At 30.7% G+C, this 19,229-nt stretch overlaps 1 protein-coding gene, 1 long non-coding RNA gene and 1 other non-coding gene across 3 annotated transcripts; all 3 read right to left on the minus strand.

The window, feature by feature from the left end:
* Positions 1-1,253: 1,253 nt before the first annotated feature.
* LOC104882256 (uncharacterized) lies at positions 1,254-2,198 on the minus strand. The gene has a single exon (XM_010664702.2). It carries the CDS (start codon positions 2,196-2,198, stop codon positions 1,254-1,256), a length of 945 nt encoding a protein of 314 aa, XP_010663004.2.
* Positions 2,199-3,519: 1,321 nt separating this feature from the next.
* Positions 3,520-5,774, minus strand: LOC132252714 (uncharacterized). The gene is made up of 2 exons (XR_009464481.1): positions 5,382-5,774; positions 3,520-4,096 (listed from the first exon to the last, which is right to left on the minus strand). It is a non-coding gene; the product is annotated as an uncharacterized LOC132252714 (long non-coding RNA).
* On the minus strand, positions 5,400-5,559 carry MIR166D (microRNA MIR166d). The gene has a single exon (NR_127756.1). It is a non-coding gene; the product is annotated as a microRNA MIR166d (primary transcript).
* Positions 5,775-19,229: the final 13,455 nt, after the last annotated feature.

The following is a 19,229-nucleotide window of genomic DNA, read 5'->3' on the forward strand; positions in this document are numbered from 1 at the left end:
TGCTTAGTGGGCTTTTTTGGTCAATTATTAATGAAAAAGCCTTTTTACTGTATTACTTAGTAATTAAGATGGTGTTTGTTTTTTTAGCATATGAAAGCTTTTTCTTTTAGATTTTAAATGATTTATTTTTTATTTTTTTTATAGCTTAATATAAATTTATAAGTGAATAGAAAAAACTAAAATATTTAACTTTTTATAAATGAAAAAAAAATTTCTTTATTTTTAATGCTTAATAGAAATAAAAAATTATAAAAACAAACCACCTAATACTTAATATTATTACATACTATTTAGTTTTAATTTTTTTTTAGAATTAAGCAATAAAACAAACAACACCTAAGAGTATGTTTTTAGAAACTTTTTCTAATATTTCGAAAAATAAAAAATTTTAAATGTTAAAAAAGATTAAAAACAATTTCTAAAATAACATCTAAGAGTATTTTAAATTTTTTAACCACATTAAAATAAATATATTTTATAAATAATTGAAATATTATAATTTTTTTTATTTAAAAGCAAATTTTGTATTATATATATATATGTTAAAAATAAAAAAATAAAAAAAATTAATTTTTAAATTTAATTTTATATATAATTGGGGCAAACACCTATGTTTTTTAAAATTCTCAAACCTGTCTGGAACTTGTTTATTTACGATGAATATCTAATAAGAATTGCAGGATTGTGATCCAAAATCAAGGGAAATACTAATATTAATAAAAAATTCTATAACAAAAATAAACTAAAACACATAAAATAACAAAATAATTAATAACAGATATTAAATTTGATTTTTTTTGAGAAAATAATATAATTAATAAACAATATCTTCTTTCCGATAAAAAAAAAAAATGTTTATTATAATTCCAACCCCATAAATTGCATGTAAATTTCTGAATATTTACTAAACACACAAGTAGAGTTAATTCACAACTAAATTTAATAAATTGTATTGCACATTTTCTCATCAAATATTTTCCCATTTTCTGGTATTTTCATGGGAAAATCTATAAAATAAAAAATAAAAAATAAAAATAAAAAGAGAAAAATTATAGTACAAATCGGATTTTAGAGGGTAAAAAAGAAGGAAAGTATCAAACATCAATTCACAGTCACAGCTCTCCACTTTTCTCTCTCTTAACATTTTTGAGACCAGTCCCGTGCGCTGCGCGTGACCGCCTATTACCGAATTTACCAACGCCCCCTCCTCATCGTGAAAGAAAATCACCAGAATGCCCTTCATCTCCCTTCTACTAACCCTCATCCGCCACCTGTTTCCCCGGCCCGACGTCGCGAATCCACAGGCAGCAATCGCCTCCGGCGGATAACGCTTCCGTGATCGGTCTGATTATCAAAATGCTCTCCCCCACGACGGTGCAGCACAGCACGCTGAGGAATACCATCAGTGCAGCGCCGCCGTAGAAGGTGTCGGCCGGCGAAAAAACCACCGATATTCCCAGAAAGAGAAGCTGCACCAGGAGCGGAAAGAGAACCGCGGAGGCGAGCGCGTAGATCCGAACCCTCAAGCCCTTGTTGATCACGAGCGAGACTACCCTCCAACAGGACAAAAGGAAGCAGACAGCGTACACAATCGCAAACGCACAGAAGACGAGGGTGTTCACGAGCGGGTACATGCACAAAACGGCGTCGTTTCCATACTCGTCCTTGATGGTCATGAAGCTCCGCTTCAAAAACCCAGGGATAGGAACCTCCGGAGGAGAGAAGTAAGTGAAGAAGAGTTGCAGCAAGAAGATAGGGAGGCATAAGGCGAAGACGATGACCACACCCCACTTGTTGTCTCTGCTGTGCTTCTTGACGGAGACGTTGACGAGGAATAGAAAGGTCACGAGGAAGCCAGGCTCGTACAAACCCAGAGAGAGAACCACGTGAACTTTGCAGAGACCAGCCTGTTGAGCCAGAGTCAGCGCCGGCAAGAATGGGTACGGATATCTCCGGCGGAAGAAGGGTATGCGGAGGAGTTCGTTGACAGCCCAGAAAGAGATGAACAGCACGAGGAGCAGCCGTACGGTCCAGAGAGAGTTGAAGTTCTGGAGCTGGTGGGAGGTTCGGCACTTGAGGCGGAGGTGGAAGACGAAGAAGAGGGATAGGAGGGAGAGGAGGAGGAGGGCCGATATGAGACAGATGGTAGCGAGGTCGAAGGCGGAGTCAAGATAAGGCACTGAAGGAATCAAATACATTGCACGATTACAAACAGTGATCACCAACCAATTCGGAAAACTCAGAATCAAAAGCGGTGGCGGCTACAGGCTGATATCTATGCCGGAGAGAGCTTTTCCCATTCACCGCTGGCAGTGGTGGCGGAGGAAGCGGCGGCGGCGGTGGTGGGTGCATGGAAATCCTGAAATTGCATAATACAGTGATCGTGATAGAGAGGGTGGGGTTGGAAGGGGAGAGAGAAAATGGGTAAATTTTTTCTCTCCCCCTTAACAAGGGTGGGGGGCTGAGCCTAGAAGAGAATGGTCAGGGAGAAAGAGACAACAGAGAAAGAGGAAGAGAAAGAGAAAGGAAGAAGAGAGAGATGGGGGTTGTGGTGGTGGCTCCTAAGTTTTTGGGATTCTACGGTTAAGGTAGTTTTTTTCCCTCGCCCTTTATCCATTGCCAATAATTAACCATCTTCTTCCTCTCTCTCTTATTCTTGGATTAAGCTTGAGAAGTGTTGTAACCAAACATCCATCCTTACTTGAAATCAACCATTTCAAGTGATGGAGCATCAAGTAAGTTCTCCATGCAACAACCCTTCCTTTATTTTATAACCATTATGTTGCTATTTTTAGGTAATGAATCTAATGATAAATTGATATGATTGATTTTTTTTTGCTAAAATATAAAATTTAATTAATTATTAGCATTTAAATTAATGTTACGAGTTCACATGTATAGTAATGTTTCTAAAATAAGTTTTTAAGAATAATTATTAAAATGACTTAAATTGACTTTAAGTCAAATTATATTTAAGTTATTAACTTAAAAAAACTTATTACTTAATTCTTATATACTTAAGTATTATGGTTGTTTGATAAAATTAACTTAAAATTTATTCTAAATCATCAAATTGATATATTTATCTTTCATAAATTATAATTATAATAAAGAAGATTGAAAGGATCGTTAGAGATAACTAGGACAAAAATGTAAAATAAAGATGTAAACTTAAAAATAAATTAATTATTTTTACTTGTTACTTAAAGTTGCTTTTAACTTTAAGTCATATCATTAAATTATTTTACTAAATATATATTTAATTACTTAATGACTTAAATTAAGTTATTAAATTATTTTAAGTTGTTAAGTTGGTTTAACAAACAAAACAACTACTACGTTCTCGACTTATTCTGCACGAAAGTGTTATGCACTTATATATAATGCCAAATTTTTCAATAAATGAATGATAAGATTTGAATTAATGAAATCGAGAAAATAGAAAATCAAGTCTGATACCATGCCAAGTTATCAATTTAACCTAAAAACTTCTTCGACCAGCTTAATCTACATCATATAGCACAAGAACTCACGACTATTACTCTCCATTGAGTAAACTAGTAATGTTGTCATACTAGCTCCAAATCAAAACAAAATATATGGGTATTGCTTATATTATTATTCTACATATGGTGGGAGATGATCATAAGCAGCCTGAACAGTATGAATAAAATTATACAATATTATATAAATATTCTCTTATTGTTCAGTGCACTGCACAGCTGCCAGGCTGCCACCCACCACCACCGGCAGAAGATAAAACTATTCCAAGTGCTTTATGCAGTAGTATCAATTCAAAACTCCATGTAAAGCCTTTTCATCTTTCTCACCCTGGTTTCTTGCCTTCCAAACAACACTTCTGCACAGAAAAACTAAAGAACCAAGGGAGCTAGACACTTCAAAATGCCAAACACTCCATAATGAGAAGAGTATATATATATACTTAATGTGCATTGTCACTTACCCAAGAGAGAGAGGTCGAAGATGATAATAATCACAGAAAGATCCCATGAAACCAGAAGTTAGTGGAGTCCAAATGCAGTATCACATACTGACAAACCCATATACAGCTCCAACTTACCATATGTTTGATCATCTGAAAAATATTTGAAAAGAAAGAAAATGAAAACAAAAACAAAAAGACAAGTTTGTTTTCAGAAGCAAGAGCCCAGAACAGTTGTTAGAGTTAAATCCATGACTCTTCCCATCATTCCAGGCCACTGTTTGCTCTGTCCATTTTTATGTACCACCTGAGCTGAACTCTGATTTTTTCTGATAAAAATCATGCAGAACCACAGGGAAAATGATGGAGGGGGGAACACAAGGTGTTGTTGTATCAATGCAAAAGGAGCTAATGTATCAGACTTCAGAAAGCCATTGTCCTTGCTTTTAGCTCAAGAAATTTCAAGATATAGTGAGAGTCTGATCTCCAACTCCAAGAATATGATCAACCCACCTAAAAAGATTTCCGTTACAAAAGAATGAAATGGAGACTACCCAAAAAGATCTAAACAAGAATTCAAACTCTGAATGATCTTTAATGGAAATGGCCAAAAGAGAACTTTTTTTGTTGTTGGGTCTATGACAATCCATTTTCAATGAGGAGAGATGGGGTTTTTTAGTGATGAATCAGTTGAAAATGGGATGATACGTAGAACTTAGATTGAAGGGATAGAATAAAAAGATACCCTCATTGATAATAAAGAGAAAATTCCCAATAAAATAGAATCAATTCTACATAAAATTTATCCCCACTTTCACCTTGAAATCTTCACTGCAGCAGCAGAAGAATTCAACTTTTAATAAGCATTGAAACTTTGGTAAAGCAAAAGAGGGTGGAGATTTCACAGGTCTGCAAATCCAACTACCCCCACTAAGAACAAGAAATATTGGAAAAAAAATCATTAATTAAACTAAAAATCACATATGGGTCTAATGGGTCTAAGAGTAGTTTGATCTTGTCGCCTAGCTAGCCTTTTCCTCCCCTCTTTACATAGATCTTTCCCGGAAAATATGAAAGAAAATTGAACGAGGGAGATGAAGAACACAGATGGAAAGATCAGGAACTTGAAGCCATGATGAGAAAAATCTTTTCAATGATGAAGAACAAAAGGTCTAGAGAGACTGACAGGGAAAATTTCAGCCATGATAACCAGAGTTGAAAACGAAGCTAGAATAAAATAAAAGGAAAAGAAGCAATGATGAAAACTTTGTCTAAATCTGTCAGAACTAGTTCAAAACACAGTCAAAACTTCTCATCATTGCACCAATCTGCAAGTGATTAACAGCCCTAATGTGTGTGAGAACAAAAACCCATCAACAGATTCAGTGAAAAGCAGCTAAAGATTCAGAAAAAAACACCAGAAATACCAAAAACAAACCTCTGGGCCGATTGGGGAGCAGTGATTGAGGGGAATGAAGCCTGGTCCGAGGGCACTAACACATAATCAGAGGGTGGAATTGAATTGAAGGAGAAGATGGGTTGAAGCTGATCAAAGTATTTGAATCAATCAAAGATGGTTGGTGGCCTCGAGCCAGACAACAATCCCCTCAAAGCAGAAGCTTCCACTCTCTCTTTTTTCCATCTTTCTTTCCATTTTCTCTCCTGTTATTTCTTTCTTTCTTTCTTCTTATCTCCATAGAATGTCAAGCTTAGAGAGAGAAGAGATATGGGTATTGGGCTATCATGAACATAATGATGAATATATAATGATTTGGTTTTATGGGAGGAGAAAAAGAGTGGAAAATGGACAAAAAGAGAGGAGAACCCAACCCTACAACACATCCGGGGTTCCAGAAATGACCACGACCCACTCTCAAAACGACACCGTTGGAATTTAGGGAAAGAACATCATGACTCATGAGTCATGACTCTGACTCATCCCCCTTCCAATTCCAATCTTTCAAAACGACACCGTTGGATTTTGGGAGAAAAAGGAAAGAAAACATCATGATTATCAACTATTCCCATTCCCATTCCCATTCTCATTCCCATTCCGAGCCAAAAGGAAGACGAGATTGTGATAGGATGTCGAATGGAATCATGTTTTTGCCATACTAGTTGAATTGATTCTAATACCCACAAAGGTCTAAGTAACGAAAAAAATGGAGTTGTTTGTTTAGTTCCTATTTAAGATCACGTAAGGTGGGAACCATTTTTTGATACGATTTTTAAAACAAAAAATCGTATCTATTCTTTAAAACAAAAAATTCATTTCCAGATTCGAAAATATGTTTATAGATAAAATTATTTTTAAAAAACATTTGGAAACATAAAAAAAACATTTCAAGTTCTGAAGTTTTATCACTAAAAATATAAGAGAACTGTATTTTAAAATTGCTTTTAAAAATATATTTTTTATAATTATTTTTAAAAACTATTTTTTGAGAACTGTTTTAAAAAATATTGTCAAATACTATAAAATTATATCACTTTTTAAAAAATATTTATAAAAAATAGTTTTTGAGAATCATTAAAAATTTTAAACTTTCGTTTAATATTGGTATCTAAGAGTTAAAATAAATGATGTATGGGTTTAAAGTAATATATATAAATAATTTATTAATTTTAAATTTATTAATCAATAACCTATTTTATATTTTCATTCACTTTTTTCTTTCCTTTTATATTTTTCTTCAAATTTTCTACGAACCAAACATAACCTTAATGAAGTATTAGGAAATATAACTTCTTTTATTTGATTTATGGTAGATATTTTTAATTTTTCATTATTTATATAAGAGAAAAAGGAAAAATAAATAAATTTGAAGAAGAACATATTGGGAAAGAAAAATATTAAAATAATTATTAGGAGATATTATATTTTTTATCAAGAGATATTAAAATTTTTTATTATTATAAAAGAAATATATTATTACGGGATTTTCTCAATATCTTTGATAATTAGACAACAAGTTTTTTATATGGAATATTCCTTTGTATTTAAGAAAAATATAGAAAGTAAAATTTATCAAAAAAATAGAATATTTTTGGATGCAACAATTTGACAATTTGAGGGTTCTATACGTAATTTAGTATTTCAAAATTTCAATTAGTTCTTGATGATTAGGGCTTGGGTTGGGCTTCTTTAAAACAAATTTCAACCAAGGCCTACTCAATCATGCCTTTGGGTTTGGGCCAAACAACAAATAAAAAAGAACTAAACAACCCAATATTTTTTTTTCTCATCACCATCACCAGTTCCTTGCTTTTTTTTTTTTTTTTTTTTAAGTTGATGTTTCAATTTGATCCAAAAACTTGAATTAAAAAATAATTTATTTGTTAAATAAATTCTTAAAAAGTTTTCCAAAATTGTTCTAAAAACCTGTGTCAAACATTTTTCGAAAACACTTTCTGAAAATAGCCTAGAAAAGGTTTTCAAGAACATTTTACAAGCAATAGGGCCAAAATTTCTCAATTTTTTTTTCTTTCTTTGTGGAGGTCTATTCTTTCTATAACACCCAGCTTCTTCTTCTTCTTCTTCTTTCCCCCGGGGTGACTCTCATGGTCTGATCAAAATGCATGTCAGTGGCAGACATCATTCTCACTTTGAAATTCAATGCATCCATTATAAGCAGATCCTTTGCTGGTACGAAATCACCCACAAACAGTTTCTTTTCATACTCAAAAATGTGTACCATTTCCCTGCTTCACCATCCCTACACACTTGCTCAAAAGTGCTTATAAGAATGGCAATCATGGCTGATAACCCCTTCGGAAAAAACTAGCTATTAGTCATTTTCATCTTGTAGTTATGGTGCCCATAGGATCCCCCTTTCACCACTGCACCATCTTCTTTACTTGAGCGTTGAGACAGCCAAGTACTATAAAACAGGAAGAATGATTTTTGGTTCTGGAAGTGCTTTTTCTTTGCTTCTTCTGTATGTTTTTTGTCAAGTTGTGGGATTCTTTTTGCCAAGCTATAAGAAGCCACTTATGCATTGTATGGTACGTCACATATATGATTGACTACCATGGATTCACATCTATCATTCTTTTGGTTTTTAGTTTTTGGAATGTGGAAATCAGTGTATACATGACATTCAATTCCTTTGTGGGGAGAGAGTAAGGTCTTGTTTGGATTAGTTTATTGTTTTTTAGGTGGAAGCTGAAACCGAAGTTAAAGTCCTAATTCTTAATGGGTGATATTAGTATTATAAAAGTTTAATTTATCAAACATGAAAAAACCTTTTTATATAAGTCAAAATAGAACTTTTGTAGTAAGAAACACTTTTGTATTAAACTCTTTTTGAAGCCATAAATTCTTTGAGAAAATTAATAAAAGAGACACTAGCACTTTTATTATACTTTAAAAAAGAGTTTTTAACTTATCAAAAGTCGATTCAAATAGAACCTAAAAGGCCCAAACGATAAATTAGTCATGATGCCTATTTCATTTCCTACATTTGTATATATATTTGGTTGTGTTGGTTAAGTTCCAATTAAGGAAATATTACGAGATGCACCTTTACCCAAATGCTTTTTCCCATAGATCTTATACTGAACATCGATCACTTGTACATATTTTTCATGTTTGTGATACAACAATCCCCATACTTCTTAGTGAATAATCTGAAAATCATATTAAGCTTCGACAACTTGAACTACAACCTTTGTCTTTCCTCCCTAAAAGGGTTTCAAACTTCTCTGATTTGAACTTGATTTTTGGAGTTTTGATATGATACCTAATAATAGGTGCCCGTGATACCACAACCAAACCCTTCATAATCTTTAGGCAAAAATCTACCCTACATAGATACATGTGATTGACAAAGTGGCTATTCCACATGATAATTTCTTTGATTTTGTAATGGGAATAGATGTGTAGTGAAAACAACCAAGAAATAGTTGTAAAATGAATCATTTTCCTTGCTTAAATCTTTATGTTTACCTTAATCCTCTCAAAAATTTCTTCACATTAATTGAGGCTATGTTTGGTTCCCGGAAAATTTGAGGGAAAATGCGAAGGAAAGAAAATACAAAGGAAAAGTAGAAGGAAAGAAAAAATGAAGGAAAATAAAAAAATAGATTAAAAGTTGATAAATTATTTTTTTTGTTACTTCAAACTCATTTTATTTATTTTAACTCATCAATATAAAGATTAAATAATTTAAAAATACATAAGTTTTTAATTAGTTTTAATTATATTTGATTTTCTTTGATATTTTTCATAGGACAACCAAACATGAGAAAATCATTTTCCTTAGCATTTTTTTTCTTTCCTTTGTACTTTCCGGGAACCAAACATAGCCTGAATATTTTACCAAAACCATGCATCATGGTTCTACAAATAGTTAATTTTGTCCTCAACATTCAATTTTCCTACAAACTCATAAAAGAGTTGATAGATATATTCTGAGAGGAGGATGGGACAAAGTCAATATGTCCAAGTTGAGGCTAATATGGTATATGGACGCCTCACGTACGTAAAGGGACCATGCAGTGTGAAAGGCCTATTCTCTCGCCACCTAAACTCTGCATGGAACTCAGTGTTTGCTTTATTTCCAAAAGCCATGATTCTCATTCTTTCTTTTGGGAGCAAGTCTGTACGGATGAATGAACAGGCCAGCTAGGCAGCTAGTACTCCTCTGTGGAATCAAAACAAATGGTACCCTCCCTTTGATCATTCTTCTCCTCTGTTAGTCTCAGAAGACACATGTTGAGATACAGTTTTTGCCACATCCAATGCCGACATCCCCTATGTGTATTGTTTCTGGGTCAAAGGCTTTGGGTTGTAGCTTCCAGTTCTTATTTCAAATTCATAGTTTAATACTATATCAGAGTTTTGTAGTTTTGCTTTTGCTACAGAATCGAATTGGTGCATATCCCACAGGATTATAAGACTACCAAACATTAAGAAAGACGATAAATAGAGTCGTCGTCTGATGACGCATTACTTTTCATATAGATATTGTTCATTTTAGATCGATTTAATAAATTCTTAGGTCATGTTTGGTTAGCTTGATAGAGTATGAGATAAGATAAGAGAAAGGATGACCAGTAATCCTATAGAAAGACATCATGACATTATGATCCCTTGTAAAAAAATGATTATTTGTTGAAATTATTAGGATAATAGAAAGTTCCAACCAATAAGAAGCTTAATGAACCTAAACAAATGGATAAAGGACGACAAGTAATCCTATAGAAAGACATCACGACATCATGATCCCTTGTAGAAAAATAATTATTTGCTAAGACGCGGAAATAAAGATATCAAATTCCTACTAAGATAACCGGAAGTTCCAACCAATAAAAACCTTAATGAGCCTAAAAAAAGGATAAAGGCCTAGTAGAAATTACTTGTTTTTCGAGATTCGTTACAATTACTATCCATATACTTATCCCATATTTAGTTGGTAATGTGATAGAATAAATTCTCCCATTACTTAACTTATCATATGTTCACTAAATATAAGATATAATAAATGGTGAAATATATTATCCACTTTTTTTTTATGGCACTCCTACTTAGGATATATTCATATCATGCTAAGATATAAGATATGTATATTTCATGCATGTATATCCCATGTATTATAAATTTATTTTTTTAAATAATCATTTTTCAAAATAATTTTTTATTGTAAATTAAATTTATAGTTAAAAAAGGAAAAAAATTATAAACTAATATTAATATATAATATATAAATTATTTTTATATATTGAATAGCATGATATAAAAATTTTTATTTATAAAATTTGAATATATTTTAATCATAAATATTATTAAATATAAAAGAAATTTCAATTTTTAAATAGAAAATATTGAAATATGATATAATATTTATTTTAGACATTAAAAATATTTTTTTTATTTTACAAATTTAATATAAAATAATATATCTAATTGGATGTGTTATCTTAAAATATAATGTCCATCGTATATTATCTCACCAACTAAATCGTAATTTTACAGTTTTAAAAATTTACCTATATGATTGATTAAAGGAAATCCACTATATTTATATAGTTGTACTAACTTCTTCTTTTATCCCGTGTTTCAGTATTTTAATCTATTTATTTGTATCAAATTATTTTATTTTATTTTTTTAACTTGGTCATATTTTTGTACACTCATTCAACAATTTAGATTTTACTATTCATTGTAATGACTCAGATAACGTCTTCGTTAGGCAATGAATTTGTAGACTAGGGTTGTCCCCAACTTTTATTTCACGTGAAGAAAACTCATGGAAATAAACCAAAAACTACATTGTCTTGTTGGTACATGTGCTAGCTGTTGAGTCAGAGAATGAAAATGAATAGGAAAAACTTGAAGAGGGTTTGCAGGGTTGGAGAAGTGTACAAGGGTAGAATTATTTGAATTGGTATGTCATTTTATTGTTGTCCTCATTTCATTGTCCCAACCCATGCGACCATCTATGTGAATCCTACCCATGATCTTACTTCCTAAAAACACAAAAAAATTGGAATGCTTCCTTTGTTTATTCTCCATGGTTCAAGTCCTAATTCAATGATACAACCATGTAGAATTCATTTAAATTTAATAGATTTTTGCTACGATCGATAGATTTATGGTTTATGCATCTGCGAAGGTTAAAACAATTTTTATAGATGATTTTTCATGTTTATAAATATTCAATTTATGATTGAATTTATTTTAAATTATCGGTTCTTGTATTAATTCTCACAAGCTAATGTAAATAGTATGATTAAATCCCTATAATAAAAAATTACAAGTATCACCTATTCACCGTCACAAGTAGTTTCTTGATCATGAATACAAACATAGACAAATATTATTTGATTAGGTTTTGATTTGAGGTGGCAATGATATAATATATTAAAATACAAGTGTTTGATGGGAGACAATATACTATTAAAAGGTCAACTCAATAAGAAAAATAAATAATTGAAACATTATAATATCAAATCTTCTGAATCAAAATTTTTTTCCCCTACAAATACAAAACTCTAAATATATATATAAACCCAACATTTTTCTTGACACAAAAGCTTGGTGAAGATTATGATGTTACAACCTTCCATATATAGAATCTATGCAATGAATAAGGTCAAGGTAAAGTGCTATCAAATAATAAATTCAATTAAGATGGAAACAAAAACATCCATTGTTTATAGGAAAAAAATTCCAAATTAATTTTATTTTATTGGTTAGGTGTGAGATTGATTTTGATTTCAACCATTTGTTCATCAAGCTGTGGGCTCAACTTCTTCTAACAAATTTCAAATTCAGAACTATTTATGATAGTTAATAGCATAAATTTCGTTTGCTTGGTTTAAAATATACTTTGAAATGCTTTAAACAATACCCTATAATATTTGGGGATTATGAGGATCTTTAAAAGAGTTATTGAAAAGTTATTAAATATAAAATGAATCTTAAAACCAAATAATTTTATGCATTTGTATTTTGTTAATTATCGATCCCAAGGCTTAGCCTAGGCCAAGAATTAAATTTCAAACCTTGATTTGAAGGCATGCCTAGGCCAAGCCAAGGGTGAAGCTAAAAGGGCCTAGGCCCAACTTAGTTATTTCTCCAAGTCTCATATAATTATTGCCTTTAAAATGAATTCACTCTTATCTAGTTACTTCCATTCATTTCTTCAACAAAGCATGTGTCGATTTCTTTTTTTTGTCCGATCAAACACAACTTCTCCTTAATGGCTACTCAACAATCTCACCTTGCTTTTTTCATCGTCCACTTCTGTTAACGGCTTCAAACATATGATTAAAACATTATGACAACTTATATCGATATTATCAACTTTGAGTAATTGATTTTCATGGATCTAAAATGTGTTAACACATGTAAAATAAATTAGGTATAAACTTCTCTCGATGATCTATGATATTATACCAAGCTTTTATCTATCCACAAAATTGTCCTTCATCTTATCTTACCAAAGGATGAGTTCCACATTATTCCCTTTAGAAGTTAGGTGCATGTATCTTACAATCATACAAGAGGTACCATTTGTTTGGTTTTTATCAATCCACAAAATCGTCCTTCATCTCAACTTACTAAAGGATAAGTCCCACACTATCTCTATTAGAAGTTGGGTGCATGTATCTTACAATCATACAAGAGGTACCATTTGTTTGGCTTCTATCAATCCACGAAATCGTCCATCATCTTATCTTACAACCATACAGGAAGTATCATTTGTTTGGCTTTTATCAATCCACAAAATCGTCCCTCATCCTATCTTATGATCATACAAGAGGTATCATTCGTTCATCTTATCTTACGATCATACAGGAGGTACCATTCGTTCATCTTATCTTACTATCATACAAGAGGTATATACCATTTATTTGGCTTTTATCAATCCACGAAATTGTCACTCATCTCACCTTACCAATGGATAAATCCCACATTATCCCCATTAGAAGTTGGGTACATGTATTTTACAACTATAGAAGAGTTGGGTCATTCAACCAAATCCCACATTATTCCCTTTAGAAGTTTAGAAATTGGGTACATGTATCTTACAACCATACAAGAGTCTGGTGATCCAACCAAATATACTTACCCAAAAGAAAAGGTTGGTAACACAATATAGCAAGTAATTTTTACAATCACTTCTATTGGATGCTCCTTTCACACTTCATGGTCCCTTTACAAAAGACAACCAAGTACCTTGGACTTGGACTCACAAAATAAATAATGGGTAACATGACTCCCTAGTTTTGGTAAATATATATACATTCGGTAGAAATTGTGAGACTTTGCCTCTCTCGGATATCTCAAGGCCTCCTTTGTAGAAATTTTGAATTTTTTTTTTTTTATAATCTTGGTTAGATTTGTTGAGAATAATTTTTAACTTGTATGTTTAGGGGTAGAGAATGATTTTATAGTTGGAAATTATATTTTAAAAATGATATTAATAAAAAGATAAAGAATTTTAGTATTTTAAAATTTTTTAATTAAATAAAAATATGATCTGATATTGTATTTCCAAAACATAAATAAGAGTTTATTTGATAAAAAATATTTTTAAATGTTTTCTATGTTGAAAATAAACGGAACATCAATGATTTACACATCTTTGAAGAGAAAAATGAAATAAGAAGTCTTTGGTTGAACGGAGAATTCTCATGGTTGGACTATAAATCATATTGAAAGCTTACATCCCAAAAATTAATGGAGAAAAATTTTCCTTTCCAGTGCAGACGAGCGATTTGGAATGAACTGTTTACCTATCACAAATCTTTCACATAACTTGAAAATAATGAAAAAAAAAGGACATGTACTATTAGGATAGAGAAGGGGTTATAGTGAGAAAGCATGACCATTGAAAAATTCAATCCCATTTTTTCTCACAATCATATAGATAAGAAACTCAAGGTGAAAACAACCGTGGAAGAATATGGACAAAAGTCGATGTGGGATTGTGAAGTTGAGCCATGAAAGGAAGAAAACTCAGCATTTATAGCCAGTCATACTGGTCGGTTAGGGACAAGGCAACCTCACTTTCCCTTTTGGTTTTTAGTGCTGTGAAGAGTCTTGTCATAAGCCCACTTGTATTTTTCCCCTATTCATGTGTCTTGATCTTAATAATGGATCTCCTGATTTTATTTTTATCTATTTATTATTTTTGTCATAAGCCCACTTGTTTTTCCCCCATTCATATATATATGTCTTGATCTTAATAATGGATATCCTGATTTTATTTTTATTTATTTATTATTTTTATTTTTTATTTTTTTGGTTTTTTATGTGATGTGGCTTAAATTAAGGCCTCCTTTTCCCAAAGAGGGTGGTCTGTTTCATGGTCGTTGGAGAGTAAAAAGAGCTTTAGTAAAAACACTTATCCACGTAATTGTCCTGAGATTTACCATCTTTAAATGAAAGGAAGAAAAAACAACTCATGATAATTTTGGGTGACATTTTTTAAAACAATTTTTGAGAATTTTAATATGATAAACAATTTTCTAGATTTTTTGTTATAAATAATTAATATACAAGTTTGGAAGTATATATTCTCCATATTTTTAAATTTGTTTAAACACTTTATTAAAAATTATTAATTTTTTTTTAAAATACCCTGAATTTCTCTTAAAAGTTAACCAAAATGGTTTTTTGAGATAGAAAATCACTTTCTATTTTAAAAAATAGAAAATTATTTTGAAGAATGATTTTTAAATAAGACCTTTATTTTTTATTGGAGTTTATTTATATTTTGGAAATGCAATACTAGATTATATATTTATTTAATTAAAAATTTTAAGAATACTTGTTGTAAAACAAGGATAAATTCAATGTAAATCAAAGTAGTAGAGATAAAATATATCTTACTTTGATAATAATATGTAATAGGGAAAAAGGAATCAGAGAAGAGAGTTGAGAAAGTTGAGAGAATGAAAGATAAAGAGCATGAAAGAAAGTAAGAAATTTCTTTCTTACTTAGGTATGTATATTACAAGGAATGAGAAGCTCTTTTATAGGCTTTCCAAATGACTTTCATTAATATTCCCATTAATGAATATTAATGGAACTCATAAATGACATTAATGGTTTCCATTAATAAAAATTAATGGAATTCATAAATAATACTTAATTAAAATTTATTATAATTAATGTGGTGACATTCATTATTTCAATTATAACAATACTAAAATTATTAAGCTTTTTACAAACTGCAGTTTTAAAATATAGTTTCCACTTATAAAATTATTCTCTACCCCTAACACGTACATGTTAAAAATTATTTCAAACAAAAAATACAAAAAAACTAAAAATTAATACAAAGGAGGCTTGAGACATACAAAAGATATATCTTACTTTTAAGAATACTTGTTGTAAAACAAGGATAAATTCAATGTAAATCAAAGTAGTAGAGATAAAATATATCTTACTTTGATAATAATATGTAATAGGGAAAAAGGAATCAGAGAAGAGAGTTGAGAAAGTTGAGAGAATGATAGATAAAGAGCATGAAAGAAAATAAGAAATTTCTTTCTTACTTAGGTATGTATATTACAAGGAATGAGAAGCTCTTTTATAGGCTTTCCAAATGACTTTCATTAATATTCCCATTAATGAATATTAATGGAACTCATAAATGACATTAATGGTTTCCATTAATAAAAATTAATGGAAGTCATAAATAATACTTAATTAAAATTTATTATAATTAATGTGGTGACATTCATTATTTCAATTATAACAATACTAAAATTATTAAGCTTTTTACAAACTGCATTTTTAAAATATAGTTTCCACTTATAAAATTATTCTCTACCCCTAACACGTACATGTTAAAAATTATTTCAAACAAATCTAACCAAGGCAAAAAAAAAAACAAAAAAACTAAAAATTAATACAAAGGAGGCTTGAGACATACAAAAGAGGCAAGCCTCACAATCTCCTCTCCCAAATGAACATTTACCAAAACTAGGGAGTCTTGGTTGTGAAGGGAGCATGTAATAGAAGTGACAGTGAAATCATTGACCCTACCAGGTGTTCATGTTTGTTTTAGAAATAATTGATTAAAAGATATGAAAAGATTTCATATTTATAAATCTAACCTTCCAATTTTTTATCTTGAAAAGTAACATATTTTGATATAAATGCCCCTCAACATATTGATTATTTATATGTATGTTTTAAAAGTAAAAGTTATTTTGCAAGAAAAATGTGAGGAGATTTTTTACCAAAAGGGATATTTTTTAGAGTTAAAAAAAGTGAAGAATTAGATTTACAAAATAAGGATGATTTCATCATTTTAATCAAATAACCCTTCTTTTTAAGTATCCAAACAAACAATATATCTTTTATGGTTGTAAGATATCTGCACACAACTTCTAATGAGGATGATGTGGGACTCATGCTTTGGTAGGATGAGACAAGGGAGGATTTTGCGGATTGATAAACACTTGGTATGACATCATAAATCATCTAGATGAGTATGTACCTAATTCATTTGATATGTGTTGACACATCTAAGGTACGCGAAAATCAATTACTCAAAGTTGATAATATCAACATAGATTGTCATAATGCTTTAATGATAAGAAAGCTTAGGATATGCTTAAAGTCGTTAATAGAAATGGATGATGAAAAAAGCAAGGTGAGAGTGCTAAGTAGATTGAAAGGAGAAACTATGTTTGATTAGATAGAAAGGAGAAATTGACATGTTTTTTGTTCAAGAAATATATTAAAAGCTAGATGAAAGAAAATTCATTTTAAAGGCAATAATTGTACAAGACTTTTGAGACATATCATGACTTCATTTTAAAACTTGGTTAATACCTAAGTAAATAACTAAGTTGGGCAAGGCCTTTTTAGCTTCACCCTTGGCTTGGCCTAGGCAAGCCTTCGAATCAAGCTTTGAAATTTAATTCTTAAGCCTAGGTTAGACCTTAGGGTTGGTAATTAACAAAATCTTCTACATAACACCTTTTGGTTCTGTGATACCGTTTTATATTCAAGAACTCTTTTAGAATCATTGAAATCCTTGAATGTTTAAAGGCAAGGATTTCAAAGTATGTTGTAATCAAGTAAACAAAATTTACACTATTAACTATCATAAATGATTTTGAATTTGAAATTTGTTAGAAGTCGAGCCCACAGTTTGATGAACAAATTCTTGAAATCAAAATCAATCCCACTACCTAACAATAAAATAAAATAAATTTAGAATATATTATATTCTTGCCACCTCAAATCAAAACCTAATCAAAGAATATTTGTCTATATTTGTATTCATGATCAAAAAACTACTTAGTGAAGGTGAATAAGTAATACTTGAAATTTTTTATTATTGGGACTTAATTGTACCATTTACATTAGTTTGCGAGAATTTATACAAGAGTTGATAATTCAAAATAAATTCAATCATAAATTGAACATTAATATGCATGAAAAAACACAAATAGAAATTGTTTTAACCTTCATAGATGCATAAACTATAAATCTATTGAATGTAGTAAAAATCTACTAAATTTAAATGAATTCTACACAATTTTACCTTCGTCCAAATGATTCTTCCCACATATCTTATACGGAACATCCCTCGTATTTATTCCTCATGTTAGTGATACAACAATCCCTGTACTTCTTAGTGAATCATCTTAAAATCATATTAAAGCTTGGACGACTTGAATTTTCAACCTTTTATCTTTTTCCCCTTTTACTTCTCTGATTTTTTGAGTTTTTGATATGATAATAATAGTCCTATAGTACCACAACAAAACCTTTCATAATCTCTTAGGCAAATTAAGAACCTTCTAATTAATATATCTTACATACATACATGTGATTGACAATCCACCACAACCTCATGCTTATATATATATTATTTAGAAATATTCAATCATTTTAATCATGGTTATTAACAATTTTTCAAGATTCGTGGGAAGAAGCATTTGGGTAAAAGTGCATCTTGTAATATCTCCTTAATTGAAACTTAACCAATATGACCAAATATATATACATATGTAGGAAATGAAATAGGCATCACGACTAATTTACCCTTTGGAATTTTTAGGTTCTATTTGAATCGACTTTTGAAAAGTTAAAAACTCTTTTTTTTTTAAACGTAATAAAAGTGCTAAAGTCTCTTTTATTAATTTTGTTCAAAGAACTTATGACTTTAAAAAGTGTTTAATATGAAAGCCAAGAAATTATTGTTTCTTACGACAAAAGTTCTATATTACGCTTTAAGGATTAAAACTTTAACTTTGGTTTCTGCTTTCACCTAAAAAACAACAAACTAATCCATAAACAAGACCTTACTCTCTCCCTACAAAGGAATGTTGTATGTTGTTTTGTGTATACACTGATTTCCGCATTCTAAAACCTAAAAATTAACCAAAAGAATGATAGATGTGGATCCATGGCAGCCAATCATATATGTCACGTGCCATACAATGCATAAGTGGCTTCTTATATCTTGGCAAAAAGAATCACAGTAGACAAAAAGACATACAGAAGAAGCAAAGATAAAGTACTTCCAGAACCAAAAATCATTCTTCCCAGTAGAACAATTGTTTGATAGTACTTGGCTGTCTCAAGTAAAGAAGATGGTGCAGTGGTGAAAAGGGGATCCTATGGGCACAAAAACTACAAGTTGAAAATGACTAATAGCCAGTTTGCCCCAAAGGAGTTATCAGCCATGATTGCCATTCTTCTAAGCACTTTTGAACAAGCACTTCTGAGCAAGTGTGTAGGGATGGTGATATTTGAGTATATATCGTACCAACAAAACGATCTGCTTATAATGGGTGCACTGAATTT

Source organism: Vitis vinifera, chromosome 16, assembly GCF_030704535.1.
Source record: "Vitis vinifera cultivar Pinot Noir 40024 chromosome 16, ASM3070453v1".
Classification (NCBI taxonomy): Eukaryota; Viridiplantae; Streptophyta; class Magnoliopsida; order Vitales; family Vitaceae; genus Vitis; species Vitis vinifera.